We start from the raw sequence: 25,005 nt of genomic DNA on the forward strand, positions 1-25,005 counted from the left end.
CCAGATCGAATCTCATCAATACAAATGTCAAAAAAAATTGTCAAATTCCTTCTGGTCTTGTATTTAAACCAACTGCTTTCATCAACTGGCAATGTCTCCTTCAGGAATAAAAACTTTCAAGAACAGGAGGTGACCCATGTCAATTAGCACCAGGTGTGATTTGATGTTTTATTCAGTGAAATCCACAGAAAATACCTTTTATAAGATCCTCTGTGATCATCCAAAAGTTCTTCCCTAAAACTCATAATATTTCTCTCTCATAAAAACAATAAATTTGAAGAATTTGATGTTTAATAAGGGTTCTTCTGCCCATGTATCCTGTAACAATTGTCTCAGCATGAAAACTGTCAGATGAATTGAGGCATCCTTTGAATTGATGCAGCAATGTTAATGTCCACACATGATGGATGAAATACAATACAATAGATCAGTTGAATAACATATCTCACAAATGCAAAAATAAAAAAGAGGTTATACAACGAAACTGAGGTTTCTCATAAGTTGATCTCCATTTTTAACTGTGAGATTTGCTTCATCAAATGGCCAATTTCATCACCCCTGAAATGAAAATGTAAAATTACAAATACATTCATAAAGGTGAACTTAATAAATTGATGTTTGTTGTGAACCAATATATACAATCACGGAGAAGTGAGGGAAGGGCTGGAAGATGGGCTGCTTTATTACTACTAGATTTACTACTGCAAAGTAGCCAACTATGTAACAAGTGCCACAAGCAGAGAAAGAACAGCATCATCTGAACCCAGGACAGCCAATTGCCATTTTACTGATGACAAACACTTAAACCCATTGCCTTTCAGAACACTTTTACAACATAACACTATGTATAACTGTATGTATCCATGCTTTCTGCCAGCCCATTTACTGACATTAAATTCCTACCAGAAGTCTGAGTATTTAGATTCTATTTTCTGCAAGCACATTTATAGTAAAACTTACTCTTCATGCAAGATGTTCTTGATGTTGTTGAGCTGTTGTGGCTGTATGACTGATGACTCTTGGGAAATGATCTTTGGCTGCCCCAGATACCCCTGCTGGTATTCTAATTTCTTATGCAGCTATTCACAGACAGAGTAGAATGCTCAGGTAAAGGTAAAGAAACCCACAGTCAAGTGGCTAAGATGCAGTTAACATAAGTGGGTAATCCTGTCCAGGACAGCATAAGGCAAAGCCCAACCCTGTTACATTTGTCCACAGATACCTTCATCAAAATATGATTCAAGCTCTCCCATTGGCTGTAGCCTTGACAATGTAAAAGTACGCATGTAAAATCCTGATCTGTTGTTGACCTTGACCTGTGCTTAATATTAATAGGCATGTATCTTTAGAACAGAAGTTGGGAGGAGGAGGTAGAATTCATCCAAATTCTGGGAAACAATATCTTACAATCTTGCATTGAGCTTTAACCAGTCTTTAGAAAAGCGGAGAATGATGTCCCTTCGCTAACTGGCTAGAGGGCATAAGCTCTCCATCACTTTTCATCTTTTCATGTTAATCTGAGTGAAGTTTTGTGTGCAATATTGATCTGTGCATCTATAACACAATGTCATATATTCCTGGATTTAATATTGTGTCTGCACCACTTTTCTTCTTTTCTATATGATTTTATTTCTACTGCTACATCAGCGACACCTTGCCGTTACTGACATTTTAGATCTGTGCATCACCAGTGTCAACTTCAGACTGATTCCTTTTCTACAATTGCTCTAGAAAGTTTTGGTGGTGAGCTGTCGCAGCATGCTTCATGAACAGTAAACACAAGTTTAATAAACATCGTGCATCTCTCTGAAACTAGTTTGTGACCATTAGCGTGATGCTCTAACAAGATTTGTCATTATGGAACCATATTTCTGTCTGCAAAAGTTAAGGAACTCGACCAAAGATTGAAAGTTGAGCTTCATCGACTTCTAATTGAACATCAGAATTTTATTGAATAACGAAGATTTCATGCAATGGCAAGGCTGCAGCCTGCATATTTACTGATGGCGTTACTTAACATGAGTGGTCACACTAGGTGGATATGCAATAATCTCATTATGTTTGAGATCAACTTTTTTATTAATATGTCTCTGTGGTTTTTCTTTTTATGTAAAGCACTTTGAGCCTGCCTTTGATGGTGCTGTATAAATCAACTTGATTATTACTATTATTTAAAAGAAATTCATCCACACTAGCCCTTTAATACTTTTTGGGCATACTGCTGATACTTTCTCACCATTGCTTTAGTACAGATCATCCCCACTCTCCTACCTGTTTGAGGTTTATGCTGTACTCTTTTACTCTCTCTTCCAGCTGTTTCAGTTCCTCTTTCATCTCTTTCTCTGCCGAGGACAGCACTGGTACTCGACTTTGTATCTTTCGCATTATGCTTTCCAGGCTGGAAAATCAAGAGAAAAAAAAATCCTAAGCACCATGGAGTACTTAATTTCTTTTGACTTAAATTGCATAATTATGTTTAATCTCACCAGTAACTTTTACAGCAGGCATGGACAGCTTATGAAGTAAAGGGATGCACAGCTTAATGACCACAAGTAAAGTGAATTGCAAGTGGTTCAACTTGTTCAAGTATAATTTGTGGAAGACTTTTTTGGTTGTCTTTGTGGAAGATTTTGTTGCCATCTTTCACTTTTTCTGGTCAATTAGGCACCCATGGGTGGTCGTGAGGTAGTTTTCTACCAGTCACAGGCCCAGCTAAGCCATGCACAAGCAACCAGTATAGTTGAGTGCACTAACCACCAGTATATGGTGGCTCCCCAAAACAGCCAGTGAAAGATGTATACTCAATACTCCTGAGCAGTAGCATCCCTACTCTTTACAGCCAATTTCAACTTAGGCACATCACACAAGCTTCACAGAAGGAGATGTTAAATACATAGTGCATGCTGTCTCTGAACACACAAGAATTATATTTTTTAAAAACAATTTTGGTCAGGGACTTAACAGCAAATGGAAATGTGGATAGGAACTACAGCACTGCCAATTCAGCTGATGATTAGGGTGCTGATTTATAGTTAAAGAAAACCACCGGTGAAACACACCGTCGCAAGAGATTGACATTGTTATCATGGCAGAGTTCCAGTCTCTCTGCAATGTGTTCTGCCTTTTCTGTGACATTCTCCTTGGTCTCCTCCAGCTCCTGGAGCTCCCGCAGTTGCTGCTCTTTCTGATGCCGCAAAAATTCCACCCTGCACCCAGCAAAAACAATCATTAGCAGACTAACCCTGAGTACTGCACTAACTGAAGAAAACATTTCTGGGTTAACTATACACACCAGCATCTTCTCTGTAACAGGAACAGAAGCTTAGTCACAGATGTATAAAAAGAAACAGCTGTTTATTCCCTCACTCTCTCTTTAAACCTGTCCAGAAGTCTTAGTCAAGTACTCTGCCCAAGGCATGTGCAATAACAAATCTGTCTACATGTTTTAAAATGAAATAAAACGTATTTACAGCTAGAATGCAATCAACGCTGGACAGATCAGCCACAGCACATGGATTAATAAAAACAGATGTGGTTGGTTTATTGTGCAAGTTCAGGGACTTATTGGATCATATAACCAGGTGACTATTGGGAGTAAAAGTTTATGATTCAAGCTGTAAGCACATAAAGTGCTGGCATCATTAAGACTGCTTGCTGTACCCAGACAAGTTCATGTACAAAACACAATAACATGGAGACAAGCTACAGTGAATACAGCTGTTCAACGCTCACCTGGTTTCTACCTCATGTCGAGCATGCTCTTGCTTTTGAATGTATTCCTCACGTAGTACCTGTGTGACCCTCACTAGAAGCTTGTAGCATGCCTCAGAACTCATTTCTGTCTTAGCACTAGTCCTGCACGACAACAAATTGACAAACCAACAATAAAAACTGCACCACAGTATTAAGATGAACTTTATGAAGCTGTTGGTTATGCATGTGAGTGTGTGGCGCCCTATACCATATTCCTGTAATTGTTTTCCTTGGTTAAACACTAAACGACATCTTAACCATTATGCACATAACAGTTTCACCTTTTGAGAAAACTCTCACCTAGAAGATATATATATCTTTAAAGAAAAGTCATACAGTAAGATATGTTTGAAGGGAAGGGATGGTAGGGTGAATGAAGGAGGTGGAATCTGCACACCAAGAATGACTTCTCACATCAAAAGAGGATTGGACACCGATCTATGGAGGATTCTGGAAATTTGTTGACTAAAAGGCTCAATTTCTCTATGCCTGGGTGAAGATTCAATGCTGATGGCATCCTTTGTATATCTCCATGGTACTTTGTACTTGTTGCTGAAACAGAAACCTTCACCTCAGTTCTATTCATTGAATATAAATATGATTTGTTAACAACAATTTTTATCTAAAGCAGGGGTCTCAAACACGCGGCCCGCGGGCCGAATGCGGCCCGCGAAACATTTTTGTGCGGCCCTCGGCCACGTCCGCGGTGTATATGTATGTTGTGCTTGGTGATTAACTCCCGCAGTGAAAATTACCCCCGTTATTAGTGACAGAGACAACGTCAACTTATTTTAATAAACTAAACTGCCTGTGCATGTAATAAACTACACTAAATGTAATTCCATCTATTCCTCTTTGTGCATCAGGTTGCACATAAGGCCTCAACCAGAGTCCGCCACCGATGTCGATCAGCTGAAACACGCTCTAGGTGACCCCATGTCCAGCCCTTTCCTTTCATCTCCCTTTCCACTGTTCTTCTCCAAGTTTCCTTTGGGCGGCCTCGTTTTCTTCGGCCGTCTGGAGTCCATCGTAGGGCGACTCTGGAAAGGTCTGCTGTCTGCTGGCGGAGCACATGTCCAATCCATTGCCAACGCCTTCGTTGAACCTGCGTGGTGATGGACTCGGTTTCACTTCTTCGGTGGAGTTCTTCGTTGGTGATGGTGTTTGGCCAAAAGATGTTAAGTATGCGCCTGAGGCATCTGTTTTGGAAGACGTCAAGCTTGTTACTGATGGTTTTGGTTATCTTCCAAGATTCTGATCCGTAAAGGAGGGTGCTGATCACATTTGACTTGAAGATTCTCAGCTTGATCTTCTGGCTGATGTTTTTTGCCTTCCATGTGCTCCTGAGTGAGGCAAAGGCCTGACTGGCTTTCGCCAGTCGGGCTCGAATCTCCACCTCTGCATCCCCGGTGTCTGACATTTTGGACCCAAGATAGGAGAAACTGTCAACTTCCTCAATCTCTTCTCCATTTAGTTTGATGCTGTCTTGGACTCTGGCGTTCACTCTCATACTGTTAGTCTTTTTTGTGCTGACCTTCAAGCCAAGGTTTCCAGCTGTTTCTGAGAAGGCCTTTGTTTTTTCCTGCATGTCTTGGTGGCGGTGTGACAGCAGGGCAATGTCATCAGCAAAGTCCAAGTCTTCCAGCGCTGTTGTTGCTGTCATAGTCATGGTCCATCTGAGCCCTCTCCTCTCGCTGTCGGTGGAAGTCTTCATGATCCAGTCCATGGCCAGGATGAAGAGGAACGGCGACAGAATGCAGCCCTGCTTCACCCCGGTACTGACGTTGAAGGGGTCTGTGAGCTCCGTGTCACAGACAACCTGGGATTTGAAATCGCTGTACAGCATTGCAATGACCTGAACAAGTTTTGCAGGGACTCCGTAATGCCTCAGGATCTTCCATAAGGACTCGCGGTGGATGCTGTCAAAAGCCTTCTCCAGGTCGATGAAATTGATGTACAGCGGTGTGTTCCATTCGTTGCTCTGCTCCAGAATCTGTCGCAGAATGAAGATGTGTTCGGAGCAGGATCGCCCAGGGCGAAATCCTGCTTGCTGTGGTCAGGAGGTCTTTCTCAAGAGTTGCCGTCAGTCTTGACAAAACAATCTTGCTGAAGACCTTGCTGGTGAGGGAAAGAAGTGTTATGCCCCTCCAATTATTGCAGTCTCCAAGATCTCCTTTCTTGGGTAACTTGAAGATGAGCCCTGTCTTCCACGCAGCAGGGAGCTGCCCTGATTCCCAAATTTGCCTGAAGATTTCAGTCAGCTTGGGAGCTGTCACACTTATATCTGCTTTCAACATCTCTGCTGTTATTCCATCTGCCCCTGGTGCTTTGCCGCTCTTCATTGTCTTGACTGCTGCTGTCACTTCTTCCAGGCTTGGTGGGTCTGTGCAGATGTCAAGGTCTATAGCTGCTGGCTGGATGTCTGCAAGCTGAGGGGGATCTGGTCTGTTCAGAACTGACTCAAAATGCTCCCTCCAGCGCTGTAGTTTTCCTGCCTCTCCCTCGACGACATTACCGTTCACGTCTTTCACTGGCACATCACTGTTCTTAAACCCGTTGTTTAGCTGTTTGTTTATCTTGTACAGTGTCTTCAGGTCATTTTTACTTGCTGCATTTTCTGCTTCATCTGCCAGTTTCTCTATGTGATATCTTTTGTCGGTTCTTGTCATCCTCTTTACCTCTTTGTTCAGTTTTGCATATCTTTGTCTGTGTTGTTCCTTCAGGCGTTCAGATCTGGTGCTGTTGATTCTTTGTTTGGCTGACTTTCTCTCTTCTATCTTCTTCCATGTCTCTTCTCTGATCCACTGTTCTTTCTTTTTCCGTTGGAAGCCAGTATTTTCTCTCCTGATTCCTGTAAGACTCGATTGAAGTCGTCTAAGGTCATCTCTTGTTGGTCTCCTAGTGCCTGGAACCTGTTCTTTACTTCCATAGCAAAGGCCCTTTCGGTGGCTGGATTTTTTAGTTTGCCGGAGTCCACTCTCTGCTGACGTGCCTGTATTCCTCGTGATCGACGCAGCTTCAGAGAAACTGTGGCTATCACAAGAGTGTGGTCACTGGCAATGTCTGCTCCTCTGTAGCTCTAACATCTTGAAGTGAGCTCCTCCATTTTCGGTTGATGATGACATGGTCTATCTGGTTCTTTGTGATCCCATCTGGTGATGTCCATGTTGCCTTGTGGATGTCTTTGTGTGGAAGAGTGTGCCTCCAATCAGTAGGTTGTTTTCTTCACAAAAGTCTGCCAGTCTCTCTCCGTTGTCATTGATGCTTCCGATTCCATGTTTGCCCATGACATGCTCCCTGCAGGTGTTGTCACTTCCCACCTTGGCATTGAGATCGCCGATGATGAGCAACATGTCGTGGGCTGGAACGCTTTCTGAGGCTGCCTGGAGCTGATCATAAAAAGCATCCTTGTCTTCTGCCTCAGAGTCATTTGTTGGTGCATAGCAGGCTAGCACTGTCAGCTTGGTGTACTTGGAATGGAATCTTGCTCTCAAAAGCCTGGGTCCATAAGGCTTCCATTCCAGCAGTGCCTTTTCCGTTTTCTTGTTGAGGAGTAGAGCTACTCCTTCAGAGTGCTGAGCGTCTGATCTTCCTGAGAACAAGATGGTATGTCCTGACGCTAGTCTCCTCTTTCCCGTGCCGGTCCATCTGACCTCACTGACTCCCAGGATGTCCAAGTTGTAGTTGTGAAACTCCTTGACTAATTGGAGCATCCTGCCAGTCTGGTACAAGGTCTGGACGTTTCAGCACCCCACCCTCAACTTCTGCCTCGGCTTCAGTAAATCCGCTGTCGGGGCGCCAGCTCCCTTTCGGGTTTGGCTGTCGTCCGTCATTAGTCCAGTCTCCTGGTGTGCTTCATTACCTTCGCCATCTGTGACGAGTTCTCTGGTTTTAGTTTCTGTAACAGGATTTTTTTTTTACATGGTGGGGTTGTTAGCCCTACCACAACCTATTTTACCTCTAGGTGAGGTGTCCACCTTAGTCGCCTCTTACGACATGCCTGGCTGGATGGCAGGGACCATATTCTTGCAATGCTTGCTAGGCAAGCATACCCCGGGGTCCCACAGGGGACTAAATGTAATTAATAATTATAAAAACTTTATTTTAGCATTTAACTGCAGTGACAGTAGTGTTCGTAAAATTTAATGAAAAAACATTTTCTTTTCGTGGTGCGGCCCGCTGACTGGCTGTTACTTTCCACTGCGGCCCACATGCTAATATGAGTTTGAGACCCCTGATCTAAAGTGTTAAAACTTTTAAAGGCAGTCTTAAGCTGCACACTTATCTGAATGAGATAACAAAATAAGCAGCTTGAAATGTCTTTGGGCACAAGACAATCAACTGTGAAGTGACAAGCAAAGAAAGTTTCAATTACAGATGACCTAAATAAGACAAACATAATAAATTGAAGGCAATGTAATGGAGTCACTAGGTGCATGCGAAATGGTACACAGCAAAATAAATAGTTCTCTGCTGTTCTTGCTCATGTCATGGAGTAAATTAGAAAAACAAACCCTCTTTTAAGAAATAAATTAGAACCATTTCTAAAAATTGCAGATTACCAGTTCTGTAAAAAATTAGTTCACCTTCTAAGTACTTAACATTAAAATTATATTAAATGCTTTTTTTCACATTATGTGCAAATACTCAAAAAATATACCAATGCTCACAAGAAACATTTCTTCTACATTCTGGTAGAAGTAATAGCAGAATGAGTGCTAAACCAGGAATAAGTTGATAGGAACAAAGTTAAGTAGAGGAAGGACAAGATACATATTCTAAGCAACAATTAAAAACAAACAGGAAAGAAGGTGAGAAAATGTGGCAAACGAAATAGAGAGGCAGGCAGAGTGATGAAAGGAAGAACAAACAAGTAAATCACATTTCAAACCTCATGGGAAGTGTATAGAATTCTTTTTCCATGGACAGGACAAGCATGGTGGGGGAAAGGGTTGGGTCATTGATGACATCCATACCCAGCACAGGTGCTACTGGGCTATGCAAAGAAATTACAAAAAAAATTAACATTTTCTGGAATTTGCACTGGTTTTTATAGCAACTGCTCATGCTGACAGAAACTAGATGGTGTAAGAAAAGCCACTAGAAACTTAAATGTATCTGCATTAGTCTGCTTTTACAGACCTACACTTTCTTTATTGATCAGAGCTGATGAGAAAAACAAATGCTAGAGTGACATATATTTTAAATTAAGAATTTATTTCCATGACCTTTCACTAACTTAGAATAAATCATAAATCAGCAGTTTTTGATGTCTTTTACAAGATTGCAAGTTTCTGATTTCCTGGACTTAACAATCATGACCAGTTATTAAAAAAAACTCTTCTAGGATACTAACTTAGGAACCCCCACATAGAATTTGTTATGCCTTGTTTACTAACAATCATCTATGAAAAGAACCAGCTTTATAGCTAAGAAAAATAAAGAACAGGGCACAGATTCTGCAATTGTGGAGTTACTTTGCAGGTGCTGTTAGCATTCCTCCTGACAGGAAACAGCAGGCAATACCTTATAACTACTCCTCCTGTGCATCTTACATTTTAATGCAATCATGTTACTCATCCATCAAGGGGTATACACATTTCAGAATGGAAACCCACCAATGAAGCTACACATGAGATGCTATCTTTTGCCTAACTTGTTTTTCTGGCTGAAAATAAAGACAGATATCCAATTAAAAACAAACGCAAAAAACCCTAGACATTTACCTGGAGTTGAGAGGTTTAGTGCAAATGAGATGCTCTACAACACTTTCCTGGTCATCTGGCAATGTCAGGTGACTTGATGCATCTGTGAAACCAGCCACAAAGCAATCACTTTTTCTAATTCAGTTTAACAGCTGCATTTCAAACAATCAAATTTACAAAGGATACCCCTATCCCTCCCCCCTCAAAAAAACAACAAAAAACAAAACAAAACAAAACCAAAAAAAAACCAACAACAACAACAACAAACAAATCAAAGGCTACTTCTTGGTTTATATCACAATGCATACCAAGATATCTTGGAACACGACCCCAGAGAGATCCCCCTGTGCCGGACAAACCCAGCATGGAATGAAACTGCTTTCCCCCTGATTCACTGCAGCATCCCTGGTGTCGGCAAGAAAGACTCCCAAGACGCTGTGAAGAAGTCCTGTACTATGGAGTATATCCACAACAACTTCCCACAAGATCAGTGGACTCACGTGTTCACTGACGGGTCGGCTGAACAAGCCGTGAAGAATGGTGGCGCCGGAATCTTCATCCGGTACCCGGGAGGAAGAGAAGACCGTCTTTCCCTCGCAACCGGACTCTACTCCACCAACTTCAAGGCTGAAGCAGTTGCCATTCAGACCGGTGCCACCCACGTTGAAAACAGTCCAGACACCTCCAACAAAGTCGTCTTCTTTACGGATGCTCTGTCTGTCCTGCAGGCCTTACAGACTGCCAGAGACAAGAAATTGAACGACCTGTCCACTGCTCTTTCCTCCTTATGCGGAGACTGCACAGTCGTCTTACAGTGGATCCCCTCCCACTGTGGAGTTTTTGGCAACGAAGCCGCAGACACTCTTGCCAAGGAAGGATCCACAAAAGAGCAGCAAGACAGGTCCACCACCTATAGTGAAGTTAAAACCATCATCAAGGCCAAACAGCACAACACGTGGCTGCAGCAGCACCCACGTTTCAACCGAAACGACCCATACTACCTGCTTACAAGGGCTGAGCAGGTCATTATTTTCAGGCTGAGGACAGGCCACAACCGTCTCAATTACCACCTATATACCAAGCTCCGGATCGGCCAGACAGACCAGTGCCCGTGCCAGACAGGCAGTCAGACAACAGCACATCTACTGCAAGAATGCCCTATGCACGAAGAACTCAGGCACCGCATTTGGACTGATGAGACGCCAGTATTGAGGAAGCTACACGGCAGCCTGGAGGACCTGCGGCGCACAGCATCATTTGTGCAGGAGGCAGGCGTGTCCATTTGAGTGAACGACGAAGAAGAAGAAGAAGAAGAAGACAATGCATACTTCCAGATTTAAGGGCTATTTTACCTTTTTTTCCCCAAGAACATGTAACCCGAATTCCTTCTTCAACCTGATTTTTTTCCCTACACATACACAATTGGTTCTAATGGTAACCCTTGATCCTGTCTCAGTTTATGTTGTTGCCAACCTTCCTTAGTCACTGATACTAACCTGACAAAAACATGCTAAGGCTAGCTATCCAGGGTAGAGCAATGCTGTGAATGCCTGCTGAATGAAGACAATGGTACCGCTCAGGACAACAAGGATCTGAAAAACAAGAGGAACAATGAATGCCATTGCATGGAGTGAGTTTTGGGTTTTTTTATTTGCTGGAATCTAATTGTAAAATGAAGGAATTTCATGATCACAAACTGTGTCCTTAGAACAACAATTGTTATAGAAATAGTCCTAAATGTATAAGAATTCAGCTCTTATTCAAAATAAAAAACCTATTTAATAACATATACCTGTGTGTAAATAATGCCCAGCATGCAGCAGCTTCATTTGTCTGACATCATGCAATTCGCAAGTTCACAATCTCTCAGAATAAAGTTATCGCTTCATCTAAAAGCATGCTTCAGATGTTATGTTTTATGTTTTTCAGATGTTTGTCTTCTTCCGTGTTCTTATTTAAACTCTTAACTCACTATGTTCATCTGTCGGTCTTGTTGGAATTTTGTAATCAATTTTTCACCCAGTTTCCATTTTTCTAGAGGTCTAAAATTTTCACCAGCAACTCAATTCTGGTGACAATGCAATATTAATTTAAATCATTTCCAGCAGTCAACATAACCTATCTGATCAGCGAGCACTTTTCTGAATATCGATGCGATTTCCAATTGAACTCGTAACCCAACCCCGCCTGCCCATGCCTGACTATCCTTCTTTCCCTTACGACAAGCTGGCAACAAACAGCGAAATCATTGTCATTACGAAGCGAGTTCTTGTCATCTGCTCTGTCCAGCTCAATCCACGCCTCGCAAACTTTCCAACACCTGAGCCGAGCGGTAACAAGAGGGGAGACAACGCGCCGAAGACGTTCTCAGCATCGTTACGTCCCTTGCATCGATCCTCAACACCCCACGCACTCTCCTCACACCCACTTGTCCCCCTAGCCTCCGCCACCACCTCGCTCTTGTCCTGGCATTCCGTTGTTGACGTCGACACGAGGAGGGGTAGGGGGGATGGTGGTGTAGGAGAGCAAACAGCCAACTTGAAGAGGCAATAGATTTTACTCGCTGTTCAACTCTGGCTTCTGGCGTGTGCTACTTCATCGACCGGACAACTTTTTCACGGCCGCCGATGCAAGGGGTTGCATGTCATACATTCGGCTTACAGACATTCCTCACACAAAACGCCAGTGAATGGCTGTTTGCACGTGTCGACTCGGTGGCCTGCGGCGCGCGGTCGGGCGTTTGTTTGTCGTGCAAAAAAAAAAAAAACGGAACGCGCTGACTCTTGGAGGCTGATACAACATCGAGTCTTTCGACCTTCTCCCCTACCCATCTCTCTCTCCACCCCTTTCCTTTTGAGAAGCGTAACGCTGACAAATATCAAATTTCTCTGCCAAGATTCGATTGTTGGCAAATGACAAGTGGTTAAACGCTGGAGTCTCCCCGTGATCGCCAGGCCAGTAGCCTTCCCTCCCCATACAGGTTCGAACGGAACTAATGATCTGTTTAAACTTCGATTTTAGGTGTTGATCATCCAAGTGTAAAATGTGTTCGTTCACCTGCGCATCGATGTCAATGAGCCAGGCTGCACGAGTGTCCATATTTCCTTTTCATACATAAAGGTATCCAGTGACTTTCGGTAGGCCTGCGACATTTACAACCGTACTGATACGCGGAAAGAAGATACAAAGGCTCATGAATAGGATATCTTCCCACGAAACAAAACAGCTCAATCGATGCCTCACTGTTTCTATTTTGAGAGTGATCCGCGGTGCTCTTGCTATTGTTATAGAAAAAGCTGGGTAGGAGGGGGAAGGGGAGGTAAAAGACAGTATATTCCGACAGGCAGACACAAGAGGAATCGCTAATGTTTTATTTTATAACCCGATTATTGCTGGTCTAGTTCGGAAAAAAATCTGTGCTGTATGCATGCAAAATGCATCAAGCGCATCGCGCCTTTCCCCCTTTTAACCATATCCAACCCCATCGCCAGTAAAAAGACAAGCTTTGCCCTGGCAAGAACACATCAACCTTTCTGGGCTGATTTTTGTTGGCCCTTGCTTTCTGTCCACGATTCCAAAGTTCAGCCTGACCTAGCTGCGGGGTTTCACCCGTCTCTCGTGAATAGCTCTCACGCTCGCGTGCAAAATATCAGCGCCAGCTCCCCTCCCTATCAGCTTACACCACGGCGTAAACTCAACCAAGCAAACGAAAGTCATTCCTAACGATTACCGTTTTAGAGTTACTGATTTACAGCAACCTCCCCATCACTATTAGCCCTATCTAGTTTTCCAATAGTTTTGGGAGGGCGATCCACCAAAAAAAATAAAAAAAGAACCCACCAAAAATGGAAGGAGCGAAAAACAAAACAAAAAAACCCCGCGTTTAAAAGGAAAATACGAAAAAACCAGGCAACAAGATAGCGGGAGAGTACTTTCAATTTCACAACCAAGAGAGAGTAGAAAGCCTTGAAAATTGTTATTTTAAAAACGGTTATGCAAACTGAATGTTGTAAAATCCAACTGCAAAGTTTGTCTCACATCGCACACAAGACATACTATGTTTTGAACACCCGACGGCATGCTTGCACTAAAGTGTTGTTACTAGTTAATGTACACTTCTGCACAAGCGCAAGTCCTATGTAGCACCATTTTGTTTTCCTTTTGACAGAATCCTACTAGCAGCAAATAGTTCAGGAAAAGCACAAAAAATTAATTGGAAAAAAAAGACAGATCCACATGAAAGGCTATGCTAATTACTAGCTGCCACCTCCCACCCCAACTGACAAGGCAGAGATGGATGGTGAAGGGGCGGGGTGGATAAGAATGCAGAAAAATCTTAAAACCCCGGCTTAATTCTCCACAAGCTGCATTCCCTGTCCCTACCTTCCTTGGAATCAATCAAACTGCAACAACTAAATATCTTGACAGCGTGGAAAGAGCCTACGACACACACACACTGAGCTCGTCATCACTCACTTCGGGCCAGGGGTGGGGTAGGGGGGCGCAGCCATCAGTCAGGTGTGAAAGAAACGCCTCACCTCAACCTCCCCCATTCCCAAAGTCCCTCTGCATCTCGTCCTCCACCCACCAGCCGATGATATCGATATTGGGTGGCAGCAATTATCTGAGCCATCTCAGAGAGGAGCCCTTTGGATCCTTGTGAAACGCGCTGCACACACACACCCAGGTCCGCTCACCAGTTAAGTGCACGGAGTATAAGGTAACTCGTGTAAGTGTGTGGGGGGCGAGATATTCGCTCCCCTCCTCCACACCAACAAACACTCAACTACCTGGAGGCGCGCGTGTCTCTCTCTCTGTGCGTGTGTAAAAGAGTGGGAGATGCGAACCAACACCCGATGTCGTAAAGAAAGAATGCACTGGATCAGCGGGTACCTCCCCGATCAATACCACCCAACGCGCCCTACCCTCTGGTGGCAGGTCCGAGTATACCAACAAACCTCTCTCTGATGATCAATGCAAGTCTTCTGCCAAGCTCCAGCACGGATGCTTGTGCGCTCGACCACGAATGACGGGTAGATTTTAGGTAGTGGACTTTGAAGTGTGGGAAGCAGGGGTGACAAATGGAACATGAGTGGAAAAATTTACAAGAGGAAAGAAATGCCCTAAGAATGAAAAAGTAGCTCAAATACACCTGCGACAAGGCCAAGGTGTGCTGACCTGTGGATGGAGTATCACAGAAATAGCTTTTGCTCTTGACAACACTTGTAAAGGATTCAGAATAAAAACCTGCAACTTCATCCCTCAAAACTGGTCATAAAACCTGCAATTTTATGTCGCATTTACATTTTTAAATACCATGTCAAAACTTCAAGCATTCAGAACATGTAAACAGTTTCTTTTTTAAAGTTGTCTCATGCTGCATTACAGACTTCCCTTTGCCCACCTGTATCCTTCAGACTAAGTAATTCAGAAAGCTAACAATCCAATAATAAAGAAATCTATTCATACATTTTCAAAACAAAGAACAATTAGGTAGCACAAGCCATTTTTTACCATGAGAAAACACTCAAAATGACATGGGTGTGTGCTGGGGGCAAGAGGTGGGAGAAATAATGCAACAGGACGTTTCACCTAAAAATATGACGACATACTGCCAACTACTTCTCTCCCCGCCCCCAACAAATATATGTGCCTGCATTCCTCACAAGTCCATTTAATTTCAAACTATATTCATCATCTTGTTGAAAAAGAGGCACATTCTGTGTATATTATAATTACCATACAGCTAGAAGGTTATTACCCTATGAAACCTCAAATTGGCTGACCTCATCTCAAGCAGTGGGAACCGGTTATCTGTCATCATACAGAATTCTTCCCTTGTCTTCCCTGTCCCATATAACCAGTGTTATGTACCATGCCACTGCTACAGTATGATTGATGTGCATCCCTTATGAGACTATGGGGTTGGGTTGCAACAGCCTTTTGTACATCTATTTCTATAAATAGAACCAATAGAATCCATCCACCATTTCAGATTCCTACCCATGTTGACAAATTAACAAACTGACAAATCTTTATTAATGAGGGTAATAGAATAAGTAAAGTATAATATTTTTTTATATCTAGCCCTCGAACGCCATGCAAAAAAAGTAACCAAATTACCAACACAACTAGAAAAAAGGCACAATAAAACAAGAAGAAAGAGTGTATGTACAAGAATTACAGACAATTTTTGTAATGAGACATATGTGAGGTTTCTGAAGCAATCAAAGATTTTGGTACAAATATTTTAGGGTTTGAACTGATGGTGACTGAATTTCACTTGCTGGAGGTGTGGTGGAATGCTGTTCCACACAACACTACCTTAGTACTTTAAACTCGGCTTGAATAGGTTGATTAGCAAAATCAGAGTATTAAGTTTGAGGGATGCCTTTGCAGTACTGGTGGAAAATAATTCAGAAAGTTTAGGGGGCATTTTGTCTGTTAGTGTTTTAAAGACATTTGTTGAATTTCAGTCTGCAAATCAGTGGCAGGCCCTCAAGTCAGCAAATAATACTAATAAATGCAAACTTTGTAAAGAGCATACTCACACTCTTAAGGAGCTTGCTCTTAGTGCCTAAGAACAAGAACGAAACATGGACAGCATATACGAGGGGACAGGAAAACAAATAACATAAAGAATAAACAGCAATACTAATGAAGAATAAAATCCAATAGAGAAAACAAAAACAGGAACCAAATAACAACAAGAAGAACAAGAACTGAGGGTAGCATGATATAGCAAAAGGAAGGGTGTGAAAAAGGACTAAAATTGTGCGCAATGGTGTTAGAAGTAGTGTTTATGGAAGGAGTGATGTTTTCAGTGCACATTTAAAGGATTAAATCACTGGATTCTAGTGTAATTTTGAGGAGAACTGATTTGATTGGTCTTCTTTGAATGCTTACAAGAGGCCTCATCAAAGCTCCACTAGCAGTCTCACAATGTGGAAGAATAGTCTATGGTCGACTGAATATGGGCTGTGTAAAAAAATGTTTTCGAGAGACAAGATTTAGAAAGTGTTTCATTCTCGACAAAGAGGTTTTCTTTGCTATAAGTTTGCTTATCACTAAGATATGTTGGTTGGGACCATGACATATTATTAAGTCACACCTAGAAGTTTATGGGTTTGTACCTCTTTTATTGGTCGAGTATTTAATTATATTGTAGGAAATGGGGTAGCAAGGTTTTGATTGTGAGGTGATTAATGGCTCTTCAGATTTTTATTTAATTACTTTTGCATTCAACAAGTTTACTAAAGTAGTTTTTCATCATGTATCTTTTCATTGCTGTGACAAAGTTTCTGTTTTCTATATTCGACTTCTTGGCCATTTTTCTTTAGTAAATCTCTGACAATGATTGCTGTTTGAAGTTCTTGATCAAGCCATGCAGCGTTACTAAAGTATTTAACACGCTTGGTGTTCAAAGGTGTGTTTGTTGTAAATAGTCCAAAATTAGTCATGCAAGTAAGCAAAGGCTTCTTCGGGATCTGTCATGCTGATAACATTGTTGAGAGGACAGTTGCACAGATTGGCGAGAAAATCTGATTTAACAAAGTTTCTGAAGCAACAGTAAATAATAGTTTTATATGTCACTCTTGAAATTTTAAGACCTTGTTTGCACGGCAAACAGAAAAATGGTCACTGCAACCATTAGGCTGTACACAGCCTTCAACAGTGTTATGCTTACATAGATATATTGGTGCAATTTATCCAAGCCAATGATTTTCTGGTTTTAAGAAGTCAAACTTGAAATCTCCCAACAGCATGTACTTTGGAGTATGTTTATGTTTATATATGGAGCAAGATATGACTGCTCCATGCCAGGATATATGACTGCTCCATGCCAGGATATATGACTGCTCCATGCCAGGATATATGACTGCTCCATGCCAGGATATGTGACTGCTCTCAGGCTAACAGCCTTTGCTAAGAATGATTGTAAGCTTCCTTAACACAGGCATGAAATGCACACCTCCCTTCTCCCTTCAAGTCTAACAGACTTTTTCCTATAGGTACACCAACAATAAGACTATAACATATATACCCATAACTGAAAAATGTCAATGTGACACATACATGAAAAAGATGATAAAATGAAAACATCAATACAAAAATTGAAACTTGTGTATCAGACCAATCAGTGCCATACATGCTTCTAAGAATGTATTTAAACACACAATGAGTGTATTTTAAGATTCACAAACGCAAAAACAAAAAGAACACATCTTTATCTAAAAAAACATGAGCTGGATTGTTAAGCAAGAAACTCGAAGCCGTAAAGAGTTAAAAATCCAGTAATCTTAACCGGGAGAGACAAAATGAACCAGCAACAGAGACACTGAACAATACATGCTCAGATAAAGGAATCAAGGACACTTCTTTCCTTCATTTTTTAAAGTAAACAGAAATGAATTTATTTCAATAGTAGCGAATGTGAATCTTATTACTTTCTCTGCAGGAAAGAGCAACCTTTCCCACTACTGACTTGGAAAGTTTCTTATCCCTTCTTAACGAGCAGGCATTCTTACGTGAATATGCATGTGCACACATACACACACACCCCACTACACTTATATTTTAATATTATTTAAGCTGTATATTCCGAAAAAGAAAAATTATAATTTTCATTTTCCAGAATAATTAACAGATTTACACTCCTCTGTGTAAATGGTATATAAGGGTCTTGTGTATGTGTGTGGGTATATTCCTAAATGCTGTATTCTGAAGTGTTTGTATATTTATATCTTGAGTTCTTGACATATATGTTTATAAAAGTTGATTTTGGTTTTGTTTATAATTGTATTATGTTTACAGCAGTTTTAAGATGTTGTGTATTTACTTTGACAGACACTCACACTCATGTTGGAGTTATACTTTCAAAATAATAAAGAATCAATTAATAAATCTCCTGTGTGCATGCACATATGTGTATGTAAATGCAGATGTGATAGAACCTGTTGGAATGTAAGAATAATTATTATTATTTAAGAGGAAGCATATCAAAATTGTGTGCCTTACACCTAATGGACAAGTAAACTAATTATATTGCTTTGCTTCTTTTATTCAGAATACCAGAGGTCATCTTGCATACCCAAAGCAATAGCTAAAAAAAATAATTCCCCCACCTAAAAAGAAAAAAGAAATCAGGTAAAACTAAATTATAAAGGCTAAAATGTCATTTAATATTATTTATGATAAATGATTCATACATAAACAATAAAAATGTATTTTATTTAAATTTATATGTTAGGGTCACATGCCTTTCCCTCAAGTTTTTAATACAAGAGTGGTGGAGACAGGGTCAACTAGAAAGCAAAGAAAAAAAGAAAGGTCTGCTACCAGCTTGTGTTTGTGTGTGTGTGTGCATGCATGTAAATTAGCATATCCCTCACCTACATTAACCACTTGACCTTACATTCAATCAATACATATGGTTTTTAAATAAATATTACTTCTTTTTAAAATTAAAAGTTTTAAGATCATGACTAATTAAAAGAAAAGATTGCATGTATTTCAAAAGCACTTAAGCAAGAATGGTCACTTAAGAAGGTTGATGGGTGTGGGACATGGTAATGATGATTTATTTTGTTGGAAAAAAGCAAGCTACTGTTAACTAAAAGTCTAGATTTTGGTGTTTTAGTTATGTTTCATGTATACCCTCTAAGTACTTAAAATCAATAGGCACCTCTTTTAGCCAGAAAGAGCATATACAGCCATCGCTTTAATGGCAGCCTCTTTCTCTCACTGGCAGAATAAAACATTCAGAAAATCAATACACTGCCAGTAGGTGCAACTGCCTTTGATCTGGATGCAGGCAGGCATCCAATCTATTCATGAGTGGAACTAAGTGTTTAGCCTTTATAGGAGTTAGCTGCATAAAATAAATAAATGAAAATGTAATGCATGTGCTTAAGAGCATTAACAGATGTAGTCATGCACTCAACTATCTTGTTTCTGAAACACATGCACAAACATATGTGCATTCTCAAGACATGTACACGCAAAAAAAAAAAAAAAAAAAGTCAAAAGTATTACTGTAGCTTCTATTTGGAGTTGTTGATTCGAATAGTTAGTGCCAATACCAGCATTCATGATAATGCATATTTCCACAATCACTTTTTTGCTTTACTCTTATCACCAGTATTATGTATGATAAAATTTATTTTTGCACATATTTGTATGTTTTACTTGTACACATTTATTACTTATTTTTATTTCTACACCTGCATGACCTTTTCATAGATCCAAGTTCAATTCAGCCAGTACACATGAATTAATCTCACTACCCATATGCACATGTGTGTACATGATGCAAGCATACAAATGTCCATGCATTCAAAGTACAGACACCGACGGAAGTTCAGTTTCCATCCCATCTTCAAAAAGAGTGCCTTAAAAAAAATTCCCCCCAAAAGTTAACCCTATTTTCACCTCTTTAAAAAATCTTTTGGTTTGCTCAGTTCACAATCTTCCATTAATTCTAGAATGCAAGAACTGACAAACATTAGCACTGACCTTTCATGAGCTTGATTGGGCAAGTAAAAGAGTCAGACCTGAGGTCTGAGTTTTCAAGGTCACTACTGAGATCGGTGAGAGACAACTCCAGTTCTACAGACTCCATGACATAAAGCGAAGGTTCACCCGGATGTTGGTACTGTGGCATCCCTGGAGCCAGTTTCATTTCCTTTGTTTCAAATAAATTTGTATCATTAATAACAAATAAGATGTGTATGGTCACCAAGTTTTATATGACTATCTTCTAATCTTTCATATCAAGGACCTGACTTGTTTCAACTCCCTCGATTTTGTACTTCTAATGATGTGAAATTTCTTTTTTTGCATGATGCTTTACTGCAAATTAAAAATAATACAATGTTACTTTATCAAAACTGTGTTTGAATGAAGATGCTAACAAAGGAGAGCAAAAATGCAAGAAACCCCTGAACAACTTCTCTGGTGGAGGAACATATTCAGAACTTGCAAGAAAATATGACCAAAGTTTGTATATGCTGCATGAACATACCTGTTAGAATGGTTTCCAGGGATTTAACTTTTTTAGCTGCCATATTTAGAGTAACATCAGAATAAACGGTGATTTCTCAATTAGATTAATGGCAGTCTATTGTCTATATTGTGTATTCCGAAAGAGTGAATATTTTCAAATCAACAATAAAAGCCAAATGATCATTTCTTTTTCTCTTATTCACACTGGGAGATATATGAAACTGCAAGATAAAAGATGAAAAAAGCTCCGGTTTTCTGAGAATGATAAAAAGCTGATGAAAAAAGATATTGAAAATAAAATCCACTCTGTTAAACACCTTTTTTGCAGAATTTCCTTCTGAGTTTGGTAGCACAACACAGTGATGTAAATGACCATCACATGTTGCCATGACAACAACTGGTGGCAAGGTGTCCAAGCAGAGAACAGAGCAGGCATCAACACCATAGTTATCCTCAGCAGGTGGGCACATAACCAGTGGTCCTTGCAGAGGCAGCTGTAGTGGTCTGTCCAGCAATGTATTGTGAGATGAGTAAGAAATACACATGGAATCATATACAACCATCAAAAAGTAATCATAAAAACCATGGCTAACTCCTCCCATCCCATTTATCCTTCCTGCTGTTTTTTTTTTCCAAAGTATTCTGTTTACTTTATAACCTGAAAGTCCAGCACTGGTCAAACCAAGTCAATGATCCATTTTCCTAACTTATTCTGAATTGTGCTATTTGTTCCCACATTGTCTGAATGCATCTTCATCTTCTCACCAGCAATTTCTTTTGCCAGCATGTTATACCCTGAAAAATATCCTCCATTTCTAACCCTTTGATTTTTCATGTAATATAGACTGTACTGAGTGCACATTAATTTCCAAATTAAAACACATTAATCTTAATACAGTCAAATCTCCCTACTATGCCACCTACCGGGACCGAGCAAAAGTGGCATAGTAGAGAGAGTGGCATAGTAGAGAGGGTTTGTAAAAACGGCTTTATTTGCTCAAGTTACCCGTCAGTCCAAAGCAGGGGTGGGCAATTAATTTTCCCAAGGGGCCGCATGAGAAATTGGGATGGTTTTAGAGGGCCGGACTAATATAGTTAACTCAGTTTTACCCAATACTGTATACATAGTATATATACTGGCGGGAGGGCCGGTCAGAGACAGGAGGCCTTTGCCCAGGTCTGGTCCAAAGCTCTCAAGAATCGTCGGCTTCGCTAGCTGTCTCCTCTCATTCTCCCCCTCACCTCTTCATCCTCCACCCCTCCCAACCACATCCGCGCACCTACATCCTGTCGCTAGTCGACCCCCTCACACCTTCCCTATGTCACGTGGCTGTCACCCGGCCAGCGACCACCACCCCCCACATTGCCAGCCTCCACCCTCCCTGTGTGCGTGCTATGTTCCATCCACCTAACTGCGATGTCCCACACTACCATAGAGTATAATAATCGAGCACTGCGCGGAATTTTACAACTTGTGTCTTTTAACAGTCACAAAAAAGTGGCATAGTAGGGAGAGTAGGGGTGGCATAGTAAATTTTTTTTTACATTGAATTTATAGTCGGGACCGAGCAAAAGTGGCATAATACCGAGAGTGGCATAGTAGAGAGGTGGCATAGTAGGGAGATTTGACTGTATATGAAATAGGAAAATGGTTCAAGCCAGGGACAATGCAAAAAAAAAAAAAAAAAACCATATCAGTAATGGAAAACTGTCCTTTAATTTTTAAAGCAGAATCACAATGTTTTCTCTGTTGTCAAAATCTTTTTTAAAAAAAAACAAAAAACAAAAGAAAAAAAACAACAAACAAACAAACAAACAAAAAAAAAAAAAACACGATTCATGCCATATGGTTTTCTATTAGTGACACAGCACTGGACATGGTAAAAAAAAGTGCTTGTTCTTTCCACATACTGTTGTCATATCTAGTAATATTATTATGTGGATAGAATCTTATGTTTAAGAAGAAAAAAAGAATGAAGCCAAGTAATTGCATTCTTCAAAGATGTTATTTTTAAAATAACTTCAAAGTTTCCTTTTTTTCTAATTTCTTTATGTAATTTATTCTGTCATTTGACTAGAAGCACACAGTCTACATAAAGAATAGTCAATTTATATGTATATCACTTCAATCAAGGGTTATAGCCTTCACTGAATGTAGTTTTAAATGGTTTGGTTGACTAAGCCCATTGTAGGCATCATTCAGCATACAAAAAGTGAAAGCAAATCTGTTAAACAGATCAAAAGAGTACATTCCTGACCTGTTTGAAGTCACCTCTGAGTATGAAACAATGATGTCTCCATTGCCTTTGACAAAAAAGACTGGCCACACAGTGAGAACATCCTCCTGCTTTGGGATTTGAAATTGCTGTGGCAGGGGTTGTATTTCTTGTGGACCTCCAAAGTCAAATCCCACTACAGTCTCACCTAGAGCTGCCATGATGTTTAACTTACTTGGTGATGTAAAACTGGTGCTCATTTCATTTTGTGGCTGTATGTATGTTACTTTTGTGGGCCGATCTGGTTCTAGCAAACTGTATATGCTGCAAGCAAATATTACACAGATTTATGATTTGTTTAGCACCAAAAAAGTGCCAGAATATAGTCTGCCCTCAGGCTAAACTGACAACACCATTACTTAACATGTGTGATTAGAGTCAGTAAAGGTAATACAGTTTAAACTTTCAGTTAATGGCTTTGTTCCATTTGTAACTCTGTCACAGTGCCTGGGATGTCACTGGGTCGGGGCAGCTTACAGCTGCCATGGTAACACAAAATAGGTATATGGTCTGAAAGTGCATGTTGACTGATTTTCCTTTATCTCACCTTCTAGCAACTCTTTAGAAAAGTTAATTTAAAATCCGCAAGAATGCGCGGCCCTATGCTCCTCAAGGAGTAACAAGGCATAAGCTAAACTAACCACAAGAATGTACACAAAATGTAATGAAATGCAAGAAAAAGATCCTCTGGATTTTCGGCCTTGTCATGCCTTGTGTGTGAACTTGCAGCTCACTTCGCTTACCTAAAAGCATTATCTGAAGTTAGAACCGCAAGATGCATGCCTGATGAGCTGCCAGGGTGCCAAGCAATCTTACGGATCTGCAACCACTGATTGCCTGCTAGTTGCCGTGAGCAAATGCTGATTGTTCTGGACATCAAAGAATCATAAGTGAATAGTCAGTGACTGTACAGAAAATATCCTCATACTGTTTTCTAGCAACTGTCATCTGGAAATAAAATGACAGATAAAAATGATAATTAAATTTATGATAATGGAATACCCACACTTCAAATTGAAGTGTGAACATATTACTGTTGACATTGGCTTACTTTTGTCTGACATTTCCAGCTAACTTGGATTTATTATAAACTTTAGGAAATCAGTATCTCTTATCAGTAACTTGAACAATAGTCTTCCAAGATTATTCAATAATCTGTAACACAGTTTTTAAAATTATGCAATGAAAAACATGCAATTGGTCACAATATCACAAAACTCTGAACATGTTGAAAAAAATTACAAGTCAGAGAATGCACTGTGGTGCAGACTATTATAATTTTATCACATGCTTCATACTTGCAAGTGATAACATCTTTTCCGCCTTCAAACTCTGAAAATTTGCCTCTGCGCTGTGGCAACTCCATAACCCGTATTCCTCGAGGTCCCCATATAGCAAGCTGATTGCCACTGGAGTTGAGAAGCAATCCATCCACTTCAAACCTTGGGGTGTCAGTACAATGCAACATCTACAAAATGAAACACGTTATATTTTATATTCAAAAGAATTTCATTATCTGCTTTCAAACATGCATGAACAAAGAACAATTGAAGAAAAATCAGCTTGAGACAGACTGAAAGAAGAAGAGTGCAGTAACAGCACTATTTTTATTGGTAATACCTTTTTCATGTGTTATGTGCATAGATTGTGTTTATAAATATTCAGTGAAAATGTGTTGAAATAGATTCAATTTTTCGAATATTTGAGTTTTTTAGACAACAATTTTAAGAAATGTTGGTAATAACACAATTTAATCAGCTGCAAAGAAGTTTAATCTAAGACAACATAAATTAATGTGATATACAGCCTTTTCTTACACTTTTACCAAGCGCAAATGAAATTAAGGGATGTAAAGTCAAGGGACTGAACTTAGTACTAGAAAAAAATGCTACTGTTGTTTTACAAACATGTCAAGTCGTTAAGATATTTTTAAATGACATGCTGTATGTAAAGGAAAAAGTAATATTTTGTGCAACTGTTTAAGCCAACATATTTCATAAATACCTGGAAACGAGTGTAAGCATCTTCGTGTTCTGAAAGCAGGCTGTTTAAGTTGCAGTGGATGATGTTTAAAGAAGAGCTGTTCCAGATAAACAAATCTCCATTTTTCACAGCTATCAAGCTTTTTGCATCATTTAAGATGCCCGACTCTGTTCTTTGTAAATTTGTTTCCTTCAGCTGTTTGCAAAGAGGGTGAACTTTCAGTTTCTCATACCAATTTGAGCAGGGCGCCGCCATTTTCGTGGCTTAATCTCTAACCCAAAAGA

The 25,005-nt window shown here is 40.3% G+C and overlaps 1 protein-coding gene across 1 annotated transcript; it reads right to left on the minus strand.

The window, feature by feature from the left end:
* Positions 1 to 143: 143 nt before the first annotated feature.
* Positions 144 to 25,003, minus strand: LOC112562820 (nuclear pore complex protein Nup88-like). The gene is made up of 15 exons (XM_025236346.1): positions 24,743 to 25,003; positions 24,037 to 24,206; positions 23,482 to 23,607; positions 22,721 to 23,002; positions 20,780 to 20,966; positions 19,974 to 20,142; positions 10,955 to 11,050; positions 9,480 to 9,561; positions 8,645 to 8,749; positions 4,168 to 4,305; positions 3,733 to 3,855; positions 3,060 to 3,206; positions 2,272 to 2,398; positions 961 to 1,079; positions 144 to 558 (listed from the first exon to the last, which is right to left on the minus strand). Exons 1-15 carry the CDS (start codon positions 24,974 to 24,976, stop codon positions 495 to 497), a joined length of 2,169 nt encoding a protein of 722 aa, XP_025092131.1. The 5' UTR covers positions 24,977 to 25,003; the 3' UTR covers positions 144 to 494.
* Between the last annotated feature and the right edge of the window lie 2 nt (positions 25,004 to 25,005).

The sequence above is a fragment of the Pomacea canaliculata genome, linkage group LG4, assembly GCF_003073045.1.
Source record: "Pomacea canaliculata isolate SZHN2017 linkage group LG4, ASM307304v1, whole genome shotgun sequence".
NCBI classification, from domain to species: domain Eukaryota; kingdom Metazoa; phylum Mollusca; class Gastropoda; order Architaenioglossa; family Ampullariidae; genus Pomacea; species Pomacea canaliculata.